Raw genomic sequence first — 14,068 nt, forward strand, 5'->3', positions numbered from 1 at the left:
CTCTCCTGTAATATGCCAGAGTCAGCTGTGATGTAATGTAACCTCGTTAATGTGAGAAGGGCATAGCCCTCTACATGGGCACATTAATCCTTCATTTCAAACTAAGCACAAACCATTGTGCCCCACCCATTATTGTCCCATTAAACATTCATTTAGAATTCTTTACACTCAAAAAGAGACTCCTTACCACTAAAGCATTTACTGTCTCTGCAGCCAAGTGCATGATGTTCTATTCATCTCTAAGCAGCTCCATTTTCAGTGATGCATGAGCAGATGATGACCATGTAGAATATGAATTCCTTCATATTTGAGGGGAGCGAGATGCTTTTATCCTTCATAAGGACTATTGGAATAGGACACAACTGCTTGATAAAGAGAAAGAGGTCCCATTGTGTTACGTGCTTACAGACACAGTGGGAGACAGTCCCTTACAGTCTCAAAGCTTTAGTTAAGGCTACATTTATGACACGGAGGTCACGGAATCCGTGATATCCAGAGACCTCCGTGACATTCTCTGCTTCAGCCCCAGGGGCTGCAGGACTCTGGAGCTGGCAGCCAGTGGGGCCATGGCAGGGTACCAGTGACTGGAGAGAGCCTCACACAGGGTCAGAGGGACACCTTGGGCGAGCGGCTGATGGTGTCCCATTTTCTCTTTGGGAAATAGGGTCACCCTGCAGCTCCCAGCCACCGTGGGCAGAGGGGGCCCCCCTGAAGTTTCCAGCTGCCACAGGCTTTTGCTACAGCAGCAAAAGTCACAGACAGGTCATGGCTTCCGTGAATTTTTGTTTATTGCTTGTGAACTGTCTGTGACTTTTACTGCAAATAACTATGACAAAATCTTTGCCTTCGTTATAGTTAATCCAAAAGACCAGCCTTTCTTTAGAACATCTAATAACCTCTGTAAAGCAGGATCACTGAATTTGGTGCAACATTTACCATCCTCATCCACTCTCTTGCACCTGGGCATCTTGTCGGTTGAGACTCAACATGTGGGAGGAAGTTTGGTTGCTCAGTAGGTTTCCTTATACTCTGGCTTTCTTATATTCCATAATGCTCTTCCAAATATGCTTTGCTCCGTCCCAGTATTCAATATCATTACCACTACTGAGTTTCCGATGAGTCTCAAACATGCTGATTAGGAATGGCAAAGCAAAGAAATGAGGGACTGCTAGGGCCACACAGATCACTGTCTACCGAATAGCTTAGTCATTCAACTGTGCAAATGCAACCCATGCACCTTCGGGGTGTGGTGGTCTGTCTCATCTAGGGGCACCGAGACCACTTAGAGAGAGAGATCAAATGAGTTTGCTCTACAGCCTTGGCTAACAGGCAGTTGGCTTTTAGCTCATGCAATAGAGGCTCATGCACTAAGCTCCAGAGGTCCCCAGTTCGATCCTGCCCGCCATTGAGCAGGGTCTGTTGGTATTACGCAAACTGAAGAGGTGAAGACTGTCTTTGCAACCAGCTCATGGCTTCCTTCACTTTAATGTTGTTGCATGTTGGAATTTAATAACAATGCAAAGTATTGGAATAACTGGCTCAAATAGAATTATTTAATTAAAGATTAATACAGCAATATCCAGGATACAGAAAGAGAACATACTTTACCACCCTTGTACATGAAGAAGGTAGTTTAGTCCCATCTTCCGTACTTAGTGGATTGCTGGCAGTATTCATTCCCAATTTATCTCCCCAAAACTCTTTTTTTTTTCCTTTTACAGGGTGTGAGACAAAGAAATCTTTGTGGGGAGGGAAAAGTTACTTTCTCACAATTATTTTACTCTGTTTTCAATATCTCATTTTTACCTCATTACTTATGGAATTTCTTTTATGGTTATTTCACTTTACCTGATTGATAAACTAAAGGGGATTTATAATCCAGTCATTATTACTGACAGCCGTGGCAACCGGTAGTTCTTAATGAGTTAACAACATCTCTCAGTGGGTCATTATTTCATTCATCACAGGAAAAGTCTGCAATAACAAGTGCCTCTTATCAATTATATGCAACCCATATATTACCCAGTCTTGTTTACTAATAAGAATGTCTATTACCATAGAATCCAGAATCCCTCTCTGGACTAGATTAAAGGAGTTAAAAGATTAGCATGTTACTTTATTTGGACACACATTAATCCAGTTTAAAACAAAGCACATTAGTTTGCTAGATAAATCACACTTGAGTTTATACAGGATTTTGGTTAAAATAACAAATTAAAAGAATTATGGAAGTTTAGCATATACAAATCATAAAAGGTAAATAGTTACTGATAGGCACTCCCCTTTTGCCAGTAAATCAAAGGCTTTTGCTGCAAGCTTATTGCACGGTAAGAGAAATAAAACTCACGAGGCAAAGCATTGCTAACCAACCAAAGGAACCGTGGATTGACAGAGCGAGGCTGCATGGTTGGCAGCAGAATTCCATTGCACACAAGTGGCTTATCACTTGCCACATGACCCTGGCATACGCACTGGTGGCATTCTTTCCTTCAGATAAGTCCAGTTTGTTTTCAGTCAAACTCACCGTAACGTTAAAGCACTCGCTAACCAACGTGTCCTTGGTTGCGTTTGGCTCTAGTGACCGGACGCACCTAGGGTAATAAACGCAATCGGGGAACTTTTTGAAGTTGTTGGTGTAATATTTGGCATCTTCGGGCTCTAGTTTGATGTCGAGCAATTGGCCAGTGTAACAGAGTGTTCCTGGAATCTTCACTGGTTCTTTTTTGGTTGGTGGGCTGGGCTTATTAACGGGGGGAGGGCTTTTATTCTGGTTTGCTTTCTTACTTGAGGAGCCCCTCCTACAAAGGGTGATATCGCTAGATAGCACCAGAAAAAGCATAGCCATCCAGCAGGTCACCATCCGGGTCCTTCCCATTCTGGAGGATCTGAAAGGGGAAGAGATTTGGATTATAAAGCCAGAAGGGACCACTGTGATCATCTAATCTGACCTGCTGAACACAGGCTACAGAACATCCCTAAAATAATGCCTGTTTGAACTACGCTATATCCATTCAGTCTTGACTTATCACAGGGGTCGGCAACCTTTGAGAAGTGGTGTGCCGAGTCTTCATTTATTCATTCTAATTTAAGATTTTGTGTGCCAGTAATAAATGTTAACGTTTTTAGGTCTCTTTCTATAAGTCTATAATATATAACTATACTATTGTACGTAAAGTAAAATAAGGTTTTTAAAATGTTTAAGAAGCTTCATTTAAAATTAAATTAAAATGCAGAGCCCCCTAGACCGGTGGCCATGACCCGGGCAGTGTGAGTACCACTGAAAATCAGCTTTTGTGCCGCCTTCGGCATATGTGCCATAGGTTGCCTATCCCTGACTTAAAGAATAGCAATTGATGGCAAATCCGCCAGAATGGTTGGCAACTTGATAATTAACCTTTTGAATCTCACTATTTTAAAAGATTTCCAGTTTGAACTGGTCCAGCTTCTACTTCCAGCCATGGATCTTCTTATGCTCTTTGTCTGCTAGATTGAAGAGCCCATGTAGGTACTTACAGCCTGTGATAGAATCATCCCTTAACTTACTCTTAAGCTAAATATTTTTATCTCCTTGAGTCTGTCATTATAAGGCATGTTTTCCAATCTTTTCCTAATTCTCACGGCTCTTCCTGATCCCTCTCTAATTCCACCATGTCCTTCTTGGATTAATGCTAATTCTTAACAACCTAATCTATTTCCTATAGATATGGGCTCAATCCCAACATCCTGTAAACTTTGGAGGGTTTCAGAATCCTAGCCTGCATCTAGACCTGAATTTTGCAAACAGTTCCTAACTTTGTAATTGACAAAACCAACCCCCTTGTCGCAAATGCTCCCCCACCTTTTTTGGAAGAGGAGGGGGAACAACTCCGATTCCAAATTCTCCAGCACGTCAATTCCACGACATATGCAGTTTGGGCAAGCTGTTTGACTGCTGAGGTAACAACCAGGGGAAGCTGCCAACATTTAGGTGACAAATAATCATAAGTAGATAGCGCTCTTCATCCAGAAGTTTCAAAGGACTTTATAACGAAGCATCACAACCCTTCAGGATTACCCAGAGGCTGAGTAAGAGCAGCCAGATACTTCCTTTTAGCTGGAGGAAAGATGGTTTAATGGTTACAGCACCAGCCTAGCACTTGAGACCCGAGTTCAATTCCCCTGCTCTGCCACAGATTTCCGAGTTGGCCTGGCGTTAAATCACTTTCCATCTCTGGGCCCTGTCAAATGGGCATAGTCACACTGCTCTGCCCCACAGAGGTGTTGTGACCTGCCCAGAAACTACAGCAGTGTGGGGCCATTTAAGATACAACTGCAGTTGCACGATGCAGTAGACTGACATGTCCTTGCAAAGCACTGGTTCAGCTGCAGGTGCAAAGGTACCATCATGTAAGTAGCCAGAGTGATATTTCCTTTTTACATCCGGGGAAACTGAGGCACAGGTTAAAGTCAATGGTTGCTATTTTCAAAATGACCTTGGGGATTTAGATGCTTTCCCCATTGAGATTTAAGTAGGGAGTTCAGGGCTTTCTAATGTCTCAGTATTTTGGAATTAACTCCTAATGAACTAGGCTGCCATAAGAGCTTTCTTTGTATGCTGCTAAAGGAGAATTAAGAATATTGAACAGGGCTCTCCAGGAACACATTGGTCCCACTGACTTCAGTGGACTTTGGATCAGGTGCATATAGTTTTTAATGATCCTTTGCTGTTCTCCACCTAACCCCATTTACTTCTGAACCCACCATGTTTGGGAATTGCATTGGGGGTAAGAAATAACTAATAGTCACAACCCATATTGTGCCATAGGGTATCAAGCAGAACTCCCTCCATCCATATCAATGGGTGTGTGTGTGTGTGTGGGGGGGGGGAATCTGCTTAAAAATCAATCCATTGGACTCCTCATAATAAGTTTTGAAACTGTTCATGTTCACAGTGTGGAAATAGAGTTTTCTGAGCATGTAGGATCTGATCCAATGGGAGACTTTCCATTGACTTTGGGCTTTGCATCAGGTCCCTAATGTCCCAACTCATTCTGTGCTTATAGGAAGGCTGTTTTATGATCATAGGATGTTGTTTTTTCGTAAGGCTTCACTTTCAGTGGAAAGTAATGAGTAGACGCCTTCCAGCTAGGTTCATAGAGCAAGGTTCGTAGCTTGCAGCCCTGGGAAATTGTTCCACAGTATGTTACAGCTTCTTCCTGTGGAAATAGTGTGTGGTTGTTTTATTCATCACAGAAATCTGTGGGTAACTGTTTTTTTTTTTTTTAAGGCTGTCAAATGAAGCTCCCCATTGAATCAATTCTGTGGACTCAGCTAAGGGTAGTCAGATGTACTGCTGAGTGTTGTCTCCGAATGCTCCACAGAAAAGAGAAAAAGGAAGAAAAATGTGTGCAATTACACATGCTTTCTCTCTCTTTCTCCCTCTTAGCTATGTACCCACAACCATGCATTCGGTTCAAATGTCTACATTTGGGTGGTTGTTTTTTTTTTGCTTACCAGTCTTGTTCATCAGAGTGGCAGGCTAGAATGGAAAGATCAACAAGAAACAACAATGCTGATACCAGGGTGATAGGTGCATTTTAAATACCTGGGCAGATAGAGTATCATGTATATGTAGGGTGACCAGATGTCCAGAATTTATAGGGACAGTCCCGATTTTTGGGCCTTTTTCTTATATAGGCTCCTATTAACCCCCACCCTCTGTCCCGATTTTTCACATTTGCTGTCTGGTCACCCTACATATATATATCATGTTGGTTAGCTTGAAACATATAGAAGATGGGATGGAGTGGATGCTTCTACACCATTTGCTATTCTTCCTGACCTCTGGTTAGAGCAGAGGAATTAGGTTCTCGTCCCCAGCTCTCCCATTGGCTTTCTCTGATCTTGGGTAAATCATTTAATGTTCCCGAGCCTTAGTTTCTCCATGTTTGTTTGCCTGTCTTGCAGGGGTGTGGTGGGAATGGATGATGGTAAGCCGCTTTGGGACCCTGAGAGCTCCAAGACAGGCAAGGTGGTATTATTGGGGGGGGAAATAGGGTGCTGCCTGTGTATTTCTGTAGAGCCAAATTGTGCAGTGTTTACTCCGGCAAAACTCTGACTGAGAGTCAGTGGGACTGCTAGGAGGGTAAGGATCGGGTTAGAACAGAAGGATTTAGCTCATTCATAAACAGACCATTAAGAAATTGCTTTAGTCCAAAGAAGAAATCACAAGCATAAGCAAGTTTGTGTATGTGATATTTTTTTCCCCTGTGAGGCTAAATTTAGCAACGAAACCCACCAGATACATTTTTTTGTAGATGCTTTGTGGTTTTCCCCGTAAATATGGTACTACATACTCATATATTTGCTTCACTCTAAACTAGCAGATGAATAGAACTCTTCCATCATTCCTTTCTTTCCAGGAAAAGACTCTATAGATACAAGGTTTTGAAACTCAATGGAAAGGTCAGTTAGGGTCCAACATGCAACTATACCCATTAAAATATTTATCAATGATAGTTTTAATATCCCAGAGCAATTAACATTGCACGGGCTGGAAGAAACAGCCAGTTCTTTTAGGATCGAACCATGCAGATATCAGGTAACTTATCTGACAGCATGTCTAATAATCATCTAGATAAGACAGCTTGAAGTGAATTCTGGTCCTTGTTACATCAATGCAATTCCTTTTGCTTCAAGATCAGTCTTTGGGTCATGAATTACTGCGGGTCCATGAGCAGTCCCTTTTATCCAGGTCACTTAGGAGTAACTGAAAACAAATGGTGATTTACGTAGCTCTGCAATTCACTGGACGGAGTGAGAGGTTTTTAAACAACAAAGGTAAATAGCAAAATCCTATGCAAACACAAATGAAAATAAGTGATAAAAATCTGTGCCAGATGTTGGTAATCACTCACCTTTCTGCTAGAGAGTTGCAGGTTGTCTTTTGGGGGAAGTGCAGGTCTCGATAGCATTTGCCAAGCTGAATCTCTCAAACTATATAGCAGTAGGTGGGGTATGTTCATTTCCAAATATGGCAAATTATTTCTCTCTGAGTGTACTGTGTCTGAGAGCATCTTCTGTTCCCTTCCCCTCCTCCCCTTTCAAGATTTGAATTGCCTCTTGTTAAATATTCCATTTTCCTGTACATGTTAGAGATGAACTGAGCTGTGCAGTTTGTATTTGAACTGTAAGCTCTGTAGGGACAAGGACTGACTTTTTGTACAGCACCTAGCACAGTGAGGCCCTGATCCATTATTAGGGACTATAGGTGCTATTGCAATACAAATACTATCTGGACCTGGATCTGCATCTGAACTTGGCCAAACTTCTAGAGCAGTAGGGTTGAGTATTCAAGTTCAGATTGTGCCTAAAAAGAGGCTCAATATTGTGATGATGGGTGCCATATAAAACCTTAAGATTGATCGATAGATGCCATTAGTGCAGGGGCCTGGTCTAGATTACCTCTCAAGGTTCCTTCCAGTCCTATGATTCTATGCACCTCTGAGTTGTAAAACTGGGGTCTGGCTCCTGAAAAGCCCTAAATTCTGAGAAGAATTCAGATCTGTCTTCTGATTTGTGGCCCATCTCCAGTAAGCACACATACTAAACATGGATTGTGTCTAGAATCTCAACACTTTTGTTTGGGAGGTTGATGGGGAAAGGGGATATTTGGATTTTGGGTTCTGGTTTGGTCTATTTATACATAGTTGGGCCATGGGCATGATTCAAATTTTTAACCTGCCTTTGACAAATTGGAGATGGTTGGATCCAGGGAATTAGTTGGCACCTATCTCTACAATAAACCGGGTATGGCTACACTGGCGATTTGCAGCGCTGGAAAGCCTCCACCAGCGCTGCAATTAGTAAGTGGCCACACCTGCAGGGCACTTCCAGCGCTGCAACTCCCTGGCTGCAGCGCTGGCCGTACACCTCACTCAGCATGGGGAATAAGGATTCCAGCGCTGGTGCTGCAGCGCTGGTCATCAAGTGTGGCCACACACCAGCGCTGTGATTGGCCTCCAGGGTATAAGGTGTATCCCAGAATGCTTTTATAAATTACTCTCTTTGTTTTGTTATGCAGCCTCTCTTTGTTTTGTTGCGAATGAGCTCCGATCGGAGCTCCGTTCTGTACCTGGCTGTAAACAATCAAATGAGAGGCAGGCAGGGAGAGTGAATGAAACAGAACGGAGCCGATCGGAGCTCCGTTTGAACTGCTTATCTATGAAAACAAACACTGATCACAGCAAACAGGAGCTATCTGTACCTGGCTGTGAACGATCAAATGAGAGGCAGGGGAAACAGTGTTGGATGCAGGCTGTTAGGGTTCGCAAACATTTTGTGATTTTTTCCAATCTCTCTCTTCCCCGCTCCCTGTCACAGTACACCACAGGGAGTGAGTGAAACAGGGAGGAGTCTGTGTTGGAGGCAGGCTGTTTGCAATTAGAGTTAAGACTAAGGGCTCATGAACATTTTGTGATTTTTCCAATCCAGGAAGCTAACACACAGTGTTGGCTCCAAAAATCCATTCTCTATCTTCCCCACTCCCTGTCACAGTACACCACCCTCCACCCCCCTCTTTTGAAAAGCACGTTGGTGCACTTGAATGCTGGGATAGCTGCCCATAATGCAGCACTCCCAACAGCGCTGCAAATGCTCCAAATGTGGCCACACACCAGCGCTGGTAGCTGTGAGTGTGGCCACACACCAGCGCTGCTCCTACACAGCTGGATGACCAGCGCTGCAAACTACCAGCACTGCAAACCGTAAGTGTAGCCATACCCGGAATCTTTCATCCAGAAAACGAACTCCAGATGGTTAGAGATCGCACCACTTTACACAGTAAGTGCAAGTCATTTAGGAATCAGATTTTCAGGATAGAAAAGACTTATGTGGTCATGTGTCTAATGGAAGGCAGTTCAAGAACTTCTTCTCTTCTGGTTGGGCATGGAAGCACTATATTCATATAGCTTTTCTAGTAATAAAGATTCCTCTAAGTCAAGCAAATGGCAGTCTCAAAGCAAGTTCTTCGGGTTTGATTTTTTTTCAATCCTGAATGCTGCTTGGTGGTAAATAAGATATAATCAAATAAAGAATTGTGAGAAGGCAAATAATCAAAGAACTCCAGAGAATGCAGTGTGCCAGAAAAAAGTCCACTGGCCATAATCTTGAATGTATCAGAGGGGTAGCCGTGTTAGTCACACAATCTTGAATGTGTGGTTTTACGGTGTTCCTGACAATTAATGATATCCATAGCTCCTTTTCCCAACATTATGGACACCTAGGACACTGGAGAACATATTAGTAACACTTAAATTTCCCCATACCCCCATGAGCACTGTTCCATTCCTCTAAAGATGAGGAAACTGAGGCACAAGGAGGTTGAGCCCAAAAATTTCAAATGTGCCCTTTAACTTCCAGGTGCTTAATCCAAGACACGAGTTTCACATGCACAGAGTATGTGCACCTCCCAGTGACTTCATTTTGGTGGTGTGGGTGTCAGGTGCCTCTTAAATTCAGGATTTAGGTGTCTCATGCTCTGCCCTGAAAATTAGCAGGCACATCTCATTTTGGGCCTGAGATCACACAGGAAATCAATTACCAGGCCAGGAATGGCACCCAGGAACCCTGGTTCCCAGTATCATGTTCTAAGCACCCAGTAAGCTGGCTCGTACCAGCAAAACTCCCAGATCTCTGCGAGTGTCTAATAGCTGCGTAAACACACCGAGCTATGTAAAAGCATCCCTTTACAAATTAACTGCTAGCCAAACTGCCAGTTTAGCTAGTTATGTGTCAGATTCTCTTGCTGAACGGATGTGGTTTTCTGCCTTTCTTGTAATTTAAACTGCTACCCCTAGCTGTAGTGAATTTCCTAGTAAAGCAAAACTCCAGTGTAAAATTATAATACTGCTACTCATTGCATCTGATTTCAAAGGGCTGAATTCTGTCCTTAGCTAAACACATGATACTTCTTTAGCAATTTTCAGGTCAATTCCCACTGATATCTAATTTCCCTAACCTGTAGTCCTTAACGGAACTGGTCAAGTAGCGGATTTTTTTTTTTTTTTTTTTTTGATTCACTGGCAGTTCTGAAAAATTGAAAAAATCAGTTTGGGTAGAATGAAACAAGATTTCTTTGTATGCAGTGTTGAGACTGCTGATTGGTATAGTGGGGATAGGTCATGAAGGGCTTTTAATGGGAAGACACGTAGTTTGTGTGTGATGCTGTGGAGACGAGGGAGTCAACAGAGAGTGGTCTGGAAAAAGTGATAGGCTAGGAAAATGACATTTGCATCTGCGCCCTGAATGGTGGTCAAGGCCAAAGAAAAGATGTTGCTGTAATGGAGACATGAGGCCATGAGAACTGTCTCTTTACTAAAGCATTGTTTACATTCCTGCTGCGGGATTTTTTTTTTAATTGTCAAATTTTCTAGGACTCTCCTGTAAAGGGAATTTTGTCTGAGGAAGAGCTATAAAAGATTTTCCCCCACAAGTTTATGTTGTGATGCGCTAAACACAGGTCCTCTTTCTATCCGTAGTCACATCCAGCGGCTGAGTTACAGATGATGTCGCTGCCTTATGTAAGAAGTTTCTTGCTTTTGTGACTTTCTCTCCACCCTAATGTTTTGTCTTATTTTTATTTTTATAGCTTAAGAGGTTTAATTTCCAGTGTATCCAATCCATTCATCAATATTCATTCTGAAATATTGAAACATAACCCCTCTAAGAGCTAATGAGCCAAGAATACATTTATGCGTGATGTTAGTGGCAATTTCAATAATTACTTTTTTTTTTTTTCAAAAAAGCACTTACTGTAATTTGGTGTTTTTATTAATTTTTCCCTTTAGCAGGCCCCGTCTTGTACTACTCAAGTGGGCAGCAATCTTCATATCAGCCAGTGTCTGGCATGGATTTAAAGATGAACAGTAAAACTTCTGACAGAACGCCTAAAGCTGCCAAAAGAAAAATAGGTGCTCTCTCCCACCCCTCTGCCTTTAGACTGGCCTCTTTCACAGAATATATATAGGCTTGATGATCCCAATTCTCCACTGACTTCAATGGAGCTACCTGGTGTCAGACAGTAGTGAATCAAGCCTAACATCAAAATTATTTTAAATAAAATTGTTTCACTATATTTTTTAGATTTTTTTTTTTAAAGCCAGAAGACCATTATGATAATCTCATCTGACCTCCTACAAGAGACAGGCCCAGGGAATTTCACCTATTCCATCATTCGATCCAGAGCTCACTGAAGTCAGTAGACTTTTTCCATTGATCTCAATGAAGACTGGTTCAGGTCTTTGTTGACAAATCCTCTGAATTGCTGAGCATCCTCCGTTCCTGCTGAACACGAGAGTTGATAGTACTCATGATCATGCAGAATCACACTCTTGCCGACCAGTTGATTCCTTCAGTATTTTCAGTTTCCTTTGCGGCAGCTAATAGAGAGGAAGGATGGTGTAGTGGTTTAGGCAGTAGGGACTTGAGACATGTCCAGTTCCCTGCTCCACTACAGATGTCTTGTGGGATCTTGGGCAAGTCACTTGGGCTGAAGGTTCAAAGGTAGTTAGGTGCTTCACTCCCATAGTTGGGAACTGGGCAGAGCATGGACTTGAACCTGCCAAATGAGTGCCTTGCTGCAGATTACTGGCTATTCTAGGGGTTCGGTCTCGCTGTCTCTCTCTCTGCCTCTGCCTCTCTTGTGTTTTCATGAAAATTTTTGAAAGGTCTTGGCTACATCCAGATGTGGAACAGATGTTTTTGCAATCTCAAATTTTCTTGGGGATAGGAAAACAGTTTTCCACCCAGCTCTAACGTTGCTAATGACCTCCTTTTGTAAAGTGCTCGGAGACTGACTGATGAAAAGCACTGGAGAAGGGCTAACGGGTATCATTTATTGAGCAAGCCCAGGTCTGTGTTCACAAGGTAACTCCCTATCAGAAGTAGCTGGCAATAAATTCCAAATGCAATTTATTTTTATGGCAGTAGCACCCATAGGCTTCAACCAGGGCCAGTTGAGCTAGATCTTAAGCAAATACTCACAGTAAAGCATGATTTCCTACTCTGTGATCTGAGACAAAACTCAAGCAGACAGAGAGCATGGATGCAATGGCACAATTACACAGATTAGGCATTGCCTACTTTGGTCCAGAACCCAAAGCCAGCTGAGGATGCCCTGTGGGGCATAGGGGTTGCCCCTGGAGAGGCCAGATGGTGATGACACCATTGTCATCTTTGGGAGGTTCCACCAGGGAAGGGCAGCTGTAAGTTCTGGTGTATCCCACGTGTGGAATACTACCCCTGGGAGGTGCACTGTTTAAGTGTGTCTCTTGGGCAGCCTAGCCCTGCTCCTCCACAACTAGTCTCATGGGTATGTCTGTGTTCCCCACTAAACCCAGGCTCTGACATCAGATGTGAGCCTAAGCCCTCCCTCTGTCCACACACAAATCAGGTCAGCAAGCGGTCAGGAGTTGGGTCCTAGGACTCTGCTGGGAGGATGTGGGGGAGGTCAGAGTCTGAGTCTTGCTGTGACTCTGGTCCAAGCCCTGTCTTTTTGCAGCGTGGATGCAGCTCAAGTGGCAGACCCGAGTCAGAGGGTCTTCATGGCACAATATAGATGTGTTAGCACGGCTGTGAGACCCTGGTCCAGCAGTTGTAAACCCAAGTTTACAATGCAGTGTAAACACTCAAGCACAGGCCTGGAAACACAAGCCTGGGTCCCACATTGTGGGATGTGCTGGCTGGCTGGCTCTGGGTCCCTCCGTGTCACCTTGCACCACAGTACTTCTTTGCCCTGTGACTTTCCCAAGCAGACTTTGTACTGCTAGTGGCTCACAACTCAGATTTCTATGGAAACCAAGAATTAACTGGTGCCATAAAACGCGTTCTAAGTGCTAAGTCTTTCTTTTGAACAATCTATATTAAGAAGCAGAATCCTGGCTTGGCTTCTCCTGATGTCTAAATATTACAATTGCATTTCACCTAGTCCATTGCATCCACTGCAGTATAAGCAGTGTTGAGTCCTGATTTCTAGAAGTGCTGAGCACCCCCAATTATGGGAGCTGCACACACATGCATTATGGGAGCTGCCGTGCTAACACATCCATACTCAGTATCTGTTGAAAACCAGGCCTTAAGTGTGTCAAGTAATTTGCTTACATCCCCCATGAAGAGTTTACAGAACAAGACTTGGCAAAGGGCCTAAGGAAAAACCATCAATGAAGCAGCCTGACGAGGTGTCATATTTTGAGGGTGCAATTCAGACCACTGAGGGGTTGTGTCACTTTAGAGTAGGGTGACCAGATCACAGGGATGAAATATGGGGAAGCGGGGGGAGGGGCGGAACAAAAAAAAAATGGCCACAGAGCCCCCCCCCCCAAAAAAAGGCAGTTTCGCAGGGGCCGGGGGCATTAGCAGACCCCACCCCGCGCCGCGGGACCACACACAGCGCCCCGGCCGCACGCGCCGCATTCCCCGCAGAGCCTCCCGCCCTCTGACCCGCCCCGGGCACATGAGACTCGTCCCAGCCCGAGCCGGTCAAGGCCCGCGTGCCCAGGCCGCCGCACAGAGCCGTCTCCTCCCCGGGTTCGGCTTGGGATCCAATGGGGCAGTGAGGGGGCGGGGCTGGGGGCAGGGGTTTGGTGAGGGATCCAATGGGGGAAGGAGGGGGCGGTGTCGGACGGGGAGGGTGAAAGCCCCTCCGGGCTCCGCCTGTGCACGGGAGCGGAGGGCAAAATTGTTTGTTTGTTCTGTGTCGGGACGCGGGACGTCTGGTTATCCTACTTTAGAGAAGTGACGGTTGTCATTCCTTTGAAAGGAACTACATCAGCAGCTTTACCACTGTACTGGAGTTAAGAAACACTTAAACATTAAACATTTTAATCAAAGCACTGGATTAGGTCACAGTAAAAAGTAAAACAAGTTCATTAAACAAAAGTCCTTCTTTACGTGATACCAAAGGGAAGGAATAGAGTTTAGAACGAGTTACAAACAAACAAAAGTAGGAATATGCTTCTAAAACTAAAATTTAATTTCAGACAGTTACAATCTGCCTAAGCAGATTTCTCACCTATAATCAACCTCCAGAGAC

General features: G+C 43.9%; 1 protein-coding gene across 1 annotated transcript; it reads right to left on the bottom strand.

The window, feature by feature from the left end:
• Positions 1-1,812: 1,812 nt before the first annotated feature.
• PRND (prion like protein doppel) lies at positions 1,813-6,952 on the bottom strand. Its single transcript, XM_039526493.1, has 2 exons — positions 6,897-6,952; positions 1,813-2,885 (listed from the first exon to the last, which is right to left on the bottom strand). The coding sequence occupies exon 2, from the start codon at positions 2,873-2,875 to the stop codon at positions 2,318-2,320; it is 558 nt and encodes a 185-aa protein (XP_039382427.1). The 5' UTR covers positions 2,876-2,885; positions 6,897-6,952; the 3' UTR covers positions 1,813-2,317.
• Between the last annotated feature and the right edge of the window lie 7,116 nt (positions 6,953-14,068).

This window comes from Mauremys reevesii, linkage group 2 (assembly GCF_016161935.1).
Source record: "Mauremys reevesii isolate NIE-2019 linkage group 2, ASM1616193v1, whole genome shotgun sequence".
In the NCBI taxonomy this organism is placed as follows: Eukaryota; Metazoa; Chordata; order Testudines; family Geoemydidae; genus Mauremys; species Mauremys reevesii.

What these genes read in the sequence shown, in the direction of transcription:
- PRND (XM_039526493.1), bottom strand. Translation starts at nt 2,875, where the DNA reads ATGGGAAGGACCCGGATGGTGACCTGCTGGATGGCTATGCTTTTTCTG.